At 50.6% G+C, this 6605-nt stretch overlaps 1 protein-coding gene across 1 annotated transcript in view; it reads right to left on the bottom strand.

Moving 5' to 3' along the window:
• The window catches only part of SGIP1 (SH3GL interacting endocytic adaptor 1), a 49190-nt gene that overhangs the window by 28780 nt on the left and 13805 nt on the right, over positions 1–6605 (bottom strand). Inside the window, exons 3-8 of the mRNA XM_031064076.1 lie at positions 5411–5435; positions 3867–3944; positions 2891–2947; positions 2414–2468; positions 1414–1596; positions 200–204 (exon numbers count right to left, since the gene is read on the bottom strand). Of these exons, the coding sequence (XP_030919936.1) occupies positions 200–204; positions 1414–1596; positions 2414–2468; positions 2891–2947; positions 3867–3944; positions 5411–5435 (403 nt within the window). The remainder of the gene's footprint in view (positions 1–199; positions 205–1413; positions 1597–2413; positions 2469–2890; positions 2948–3866; positions 3945–5410; positions 5436–6605) is intronic.

Raw genomic sequence — 6605 nt, 5'->3', positions numbered from 1 at the left:
AAAACACCAGGGAAAAGAGGAGACAAAAATCCTATTCGGTAAAATGCACATTCCAGAAGAATTTGGTTTTTTGGTTTTCCTATTATTATTATTATTATCATCAATATTAAATTGTTCATTTTGAGGTTGCTTTTTCCTCCCCTTTTTTTTGTGCTTCCCAAAGCATCCAACTGCCATTTCCAATCCTGGAATGCCAAACAGGAACTCCGTGGTTGGGAAGCAGAAACAAAGCACGTGGATTTTGTTTCACTTTGGCTTGGAGAGCCATTCACACTTAAGATCCAGGTTATTTATAAGTCATGGAAAGCTTTGTCTGGGAAGTCATTTCAGCTCACACTAAAAACTCCTGAAAGCCCAGAATCCAATCTTTTCATGGCTGAACAGACTGGGATGAGCCAACAGGAATCTTAACAAGTCCCAGGAAAAACAGAGGGGGATTGATTTTACGCCAGGATGGGCTAAGGAAAAATGAGCTTTCCTTCCAGGAACCTGGATTCACCTCCAGGGTGGGAAACATCCCTCTAAAATCCCATGGAAAAGCCCACACATGCTTGGGATTCAGGGCAAGAGCCTGAATGATGATGATTGAAAATTCCCCTTGATTGAAATTCCCCTTTTTCCTCATCGAAAAATGAGGATAAGAGGGGAAAAAAAATCAGGGAATAATACATCCTGATCTCTTTTATGAGCAGGAAAGGGAATTTTTGAGGTGTTTTGCACTGGTAACATAATTTCAATACATCTGAGCAACACCTGCAGACCAGACCCCAAAATAAGGACACCAAAGCCAAGTGGAACATCAGCTCCCACCGAGTTTGGGACGATCCCTGTGCACCACCACTGCCACAGGGCAGCTGCTTTGTAGCTGCCAGATAAACTTGGTCATATCAGACCCCCAAATTCCACCAGCTTAGAAGTGAAACAAATCCCCAGACAAGGCAAGGATAGATTGGATTCAAACCTGCTCAGGGGACCCTCAGCCAGCCCCATCTGATCCTAAATGCAAACACCACTGGCTGAGGGCCTGGGTGGTGCAGAGATCCCCGCCCATCAGTTGTCCATGGGAATTTTGAATCCCCTACAAAAGGGGCTGCCATGACAAACTCTTGGTTGGACAATGAACTGCAAGGTGCAAATGGAGCAGAACTGATCCCAGTGACAGAGCCCGTGCCCGCTCGTGCATTTTGGGGCCATTTTGGTTCATCTTGGGTGCAGCCCTGGCTGGGCTCTTGTGCTGCCCAAGGTGGATCCATGGAGGAGATGCTTTCAATAAATCCCTGCTTTATTCTGGAACTCTGTCCAGCCTCTGTTCTAGGGCAGCCTTCTCAAGGCATCAGATCTATAAAAGCAACTTGTAATTACAGGATTTTTTCAGTGCTTGTAGTTTGGGAGATGGTGCTGTAAGATTTGGACATTTCATTGCAGGGGCTGGAGAAAGTGCAATGTTGCCGATGGAGGCCTTGAGCTCGTCCACGGTGGCGGCGCTGCGCAGGACGTCCTTGGCCTGCAGGGGCTTGATCTTGATGTTGAACTTCTTGTGCGCCTCCTCCTCCTCCTCCGACTCGCTGGAGGAGTAGAAGTGCTTTCCTTTGGTAGGTACAGCTCAGTTAAGGAATTTTCCTTCCTCCATGTTCCAGGCTTGCTAGAGAGCAGGAATCTGGTGGTCCCAAAATGCTGATCCCAAAATGAGGGAGGGATAATCCTGGGCTGGGCCTGCCACTGCTGCCTCCCTCTGCAGCCAGAGCACAAGGAGCTGCTCCTCTCAGGGATAAACCCAGCCCAGGGTTGGATTTATGAATCCAGTTTTGGATTCTGTGTCTCGATTTCATGGAATTGTTCAGGCTGGAAAAGCCCTATGAGACAATCCGGTCCAACCATCCCCCAGTGCTGCCCCATGTCCCCAAGTGCCACATCCACATGGATTTTAAATCCCTCCAGGGATGGGGACTCCACAACTGCCCTGGACAGCTATGCCAATGCCTGACCAGCCTTTTCCACGGAGAAATTTTCCCAATATCCAACATAAACCTCCCCTGGAACTTGAGGCCACTCCCCCTCCTCCTGTCCCTGTTCCCACCTCACCTGGCTCCACCCTCCTTGTCAAGAGCCAGAAGCTCCTCCCTGATCCTCCTTTTCTTCAGGATAATCGCAATTTGGTCTCCACGGAGCATCCCATGGGATGTTCCCCCACTCCTCATTTCACAGCAGTGAATCAAAGACAATTCAAGTGCCTCAGGTAATTCAGCTTTATCTGTGGAGAGCCAGCTCCAAATGGAAATCAAAAGGTGGAAATAAATAATTATAATTAATAATAAATACTAACAGTGAAATAAAAAGAACCAGAGGCCTGTCTGTGAGCCCAGCTCCTGTTACAGGCTGTAACCCAAGAGGCAAAGCCAAAACCAAAGGATATATCCTGGTTCCTCGGGTCGGATGCTGTATCCCTCCTCATCCAGCTCAGGGGAGTTCTGCATAGGCAACAAAACAAAACAAAAAAAAACCACACAAAACATCAGGAAAATGAGGAATGCAAACTCCTGGAAAGCTGGAGCAGCTCTCCCCTCCTGTGGGAAAGGATGTCCTGCACAGCCCAACCCCCTGGGTCCCACAGAGCAAAGGGCACCTCACATTCCACGATTCATTTTGCAGAAGGAAAAGTTTTAATCCTTGCTGAGAATTCAAAGTTTTCTCTGGCTAAACTGCAACATCCCATGGGCCCGGACAGAGCTCCCCAGAGCTCCTCATCCCTGGGAATTCTGGCTGACCTGCAGGTGTGGAATTGGGGTCTGGACAGAGCTGATTTCACCCAAAGAGCCAAAAATTAGTGTGGGAAGAGCCTGGGGTTCCCATGGGATGCAGCTGGGGCAGGGAAGCTCCAGGGGACACTTACATATCTGTCCCAGTCGATCTCTGCATAAAATCCATTTGGAGCTCCATTGGTTTTCTTCTGGAAAGGAGAATTCCCGTGGTTCAAATGGAGGAAGCAGGAGCAGAGCACATCCCATAGCAGATGCTGTTATCCCACACCCACACCAGAAACCCAACAGCATTCCCCGTCTCTGGGATTCTCCCACCCCAGAGAGATGAAAAGAGGGGGAGTTTTGAATATTCCTCAGGTGGACATCCAACATTCCTTAGGGAAAAGTGAGGAAAGTTTCTCCCTGCGCTGGGATCTTCCAGCCCTTGGGAAGCTCCCAACACCAGTCAAGCAGGGAAACTTCTCAGGAAATATTTCCTGGGAGATAAAACCCCTTCCCCAAGAAAAGGCAATCCCAAGAAGGAGTCAGATCCCATTATCCCACATGCCAGGCATTGTGAATTCAGGATGGAGCAGTGGGAAGGATGAGTCCATGCCATGAAACACCAACACACACACAAACTGCTGCTTGGCATCAAGGAAATTTCATTTGGAAGAGACTTCAGGCATCCCTCACCTCTGGAACCCTTTCCTGGCTGGCTCTGGGCACACAAACCCATCCAAAGTCCCACGGCCACCATGATTTTGGGCACCAAAATGGGACAATCCAGCTCCCTCGAGCTCCCAGAGGGACCATTCCCATCCCAGCTCCCTCCAGAGGGCTGGCAGGATGCACTCCCTGGTCCAGGGCTCCACAGCTCTGGGCGGAGCAGCTCCCTTGGGAGCTCAGCTGAGGAGGGAAAACCTCCCCTGGGTTCTGTTCCGTGGGAATTCTGGGTGCTGCTCCTGGGGATTCCTGCTTTTCCCCCGTCCATTTGTATTGAACCCCGTTTCCATGGGCCTGGCTGACCCTAAAGGGATTTTCCTGCACTCTGGGTTCCAAAGCAAGGGGGGCTCCCTGTTTTCCACAGCCCTGTGGGAGCTGGGGGCCGAGCTCAGTTTTCCTTACCCCGTTTTTATTTCCTCCTTCCCGCGTGCCCTCGGCTTTGCTATTGGAGGTTGGATCATTGGGATGAGGGCTGGGCTGCTGCAAGGTGGGGGTGGCACAAAAAGGGTTAAAACAGCTGCTCCTTGGCTGGGCTTTTTTGGGTTTTAAGTGCACAAAACTGAGTTTTAGGAAGCAGGGAACAGAAATTTGTCAGGAAAGGAAGGCTCAGCTGTGGCTCCACCAGGATTGAAGGTGGATTTTCCTGTGGGCTCTATTCAGCAGTCAGGATTTGCCTCCTGGCCACTCCAGTGGCTGCAAAAATTATATGGAAAAGGATGAAAAATGATATTAAATGTCTCCATCGCCAATCCCTCTGCCTCAATCACCTCCAGGAGCTTCGTTTTGTCCCCTAAAAATTGCATTTCTGCATCCTTGGAGAGGACACCTGAGGTCCCTCTGCCCACACCTGGCGAGGAAAAGCTGCCCATGGGATTTCTGCTGGAAGAGGGAACAGCCTGGGGATGTTCCCTGGATATTCACAGAACTGAAACTCCAGGATTATCCAGCCCAAGCTGTGCCCATCCCCACCTTGTCACCAAGTGTCACATCCAGGTGGGGACACCTCCAGGGATGGGGACTCCAAACCTCCCTGAACAGCCTTTCTGTGGAGAAATTCCTCCTGATGTCCAACCTAAACCTGCTATTTATTAATTTATCCCATCTAAACCTGCTATTTGTTAATTTACCCCACCTAAACCTGTTATTTATTAATTTATCCTGCTATTTATTAATTTATCCAGCCTAAACCTGCTATTTGTTAATTTACCTCTGCTGAATAGAGCCCTGCTGAAAGCATTACCTTTACTTTTATCTCTATTTCCTAACAAGTAGCTTAAAAAACACAGAGCGTGCCCAAAGCCAAGGATTTTGGGTCAGATTGGGGGGAAAACTAAAATTATTTCGTGCAAGGAGCAGCTCGGCCCACAAATTTTTATCTTTTTAAAGATAGCCCAGCACTACTCTCCCTGCTGAGCCTCACAAGGGGCTCGTCTTTATTTTGAGGGGAAATTCTAAAATCTGGATTTGCTGAAGAAATAAAGCCCAGTCTGAACCCAGAATATTTTTTATATCAAACTCTAAAGGAGACAGGGCCCATCTCCTACCCAGCTCTAGCAGGGACATTTCAGTCTAACGCCAGGAATAAAAGCAGCAATAATTAAAAGGAAAAAAAAACAAAACAAACCAACAAACCACAAACATCTGCTGGTTTTCAGGTTAATATAGAAAATAAAAATAGAGGTTGGAAACAGCTGCTCTGGCAATGAACTCCTCAGGCAGCAAATCTGGCCCAAGCCAATTAGCAGGGGTGGAAACGAGGATGAGGAGCTGGGCTTTAGCAGAACACCTGCTCCCTCTGCCCCTGTGCTCCTCAGGCCTCCCTCTGGTGGTGTTTTTATAGGAAACACAGAATTTGCCTTGTTTATATTTATTTTCTATATTAAACAGAAAACTGTTCACAAATGCTGATGGTGGTGGAAGGGAAGGTGACACTGGGCAATACTCACGATGCCATCCCTGTCTGGTGACCCTCTGGAAAGAACAGAAAAAGGAGCTGTGTTAGTGCCCAGACCACACCCAATTAACTCAGGGAAATGAATTTCTAAATTTTAAAATGAATTTGTGGCAGCAAAGCCTGGAGTTATGGCATTATCAGCACATCTGAGTTACTGCACCTTGTGGAACCCACACAAGGGCACAGAACTTTTTTCCCTCGTGTTATCAGCTGATAAATTTCAGGTTTGTCAGGAAATAAAGTGCTGGGGCTGGCACTGTCCCAGCTGGCTCCTGCACCATCCCACAGCCACATCCCTGCCCCGCGTCCATCCTCGCAGGGGACAGGAATCCCACTGGAGGAATTCCAGGCTTTCACTCTGCCAGAAGGACAGACGCTGCTCTGCCGAGTGCATCGGGAGCCGCCGAGGCTCCCCAGGGACCCCGATCCCGGCTGCCGATGGGATTTGGGATCGGGGCTGGCTCACGGCAGCTCTGCAGGGATGTCGGGATTCAGGGAGTGCAAATGTCCAGGGGATGCAGGCGGGCTCCTCCCGCACACCCCGGGTTCCCCGCACCACCGGGGAAGAGCCGCCGGCTCCCGCCTGGCTCGGGCACCAGGGAACGCTGCTGGGAGCTCCTGCTTCCGCAGGGAATAACGCCAGCCCGGAGAGCTCTTCAGTCAACCCAAGCTGTGTCCCATCTCTCCTATTCGGGCTCCATCTCCTTGCACAAAATCCCCGAAATCCTTTCGGCAAAAATCCCTTCTGCTGTTATGTTCCCCCCTCACTGCGCGATCCCCAGCACAGGGGGCGTCACCTGCTGCTCCCATCCCGGCTGGAATTGCTGGGGACCCCCTCCCAGCAGCTCCAGCAGAACCATTCCAGACCCATCAGCAGCTCCAGGGACCCCGGCGCGGTGTCCTGGGAGGGGTGGTGGCCGGGGGTGGCAGATGCCACCATCCCTGCCTTCTCCCGCTCCATGCCCTTCATCCCTGCCCTCTCCCGCTCCATCTCCGCCTCTTCTCTCCCTCCTTTTCTCTCCCGGTTCCATCCCTGCCTTTCTCTCCACGTTCCATCCCTGCCCTTCTCTCCCGGTTCCATCACTCTCTCCTCTCTCTATTCTCCCGGTCCCATCCCTCCCCTCTCTCCTCTCCCGGTCCCATCCCCGCTGCTGCCGGCGGGGATTTGGAGAGCGCCCAAAGCCCCC

This window comes from Geospiza fortis, unplaced genomic scaffold (assembly GCF_000277835.1).
Source record: "Geospiza fortis unplaced genomic scaffold, GeoFor_1.0 scaffold69, whole genome shotgun sequence".
Classification (NCBI taxonomy): Eukaryota; Metazoa; Chordata; class Aves; order Passeriformes; family Thraupidae; genus Geospiza; species Geospiza fortis.
Note: the sequence above shows the minus strand (reverse complement) of the source record. Positions and strands in the feature narration are given on the sequence as shown.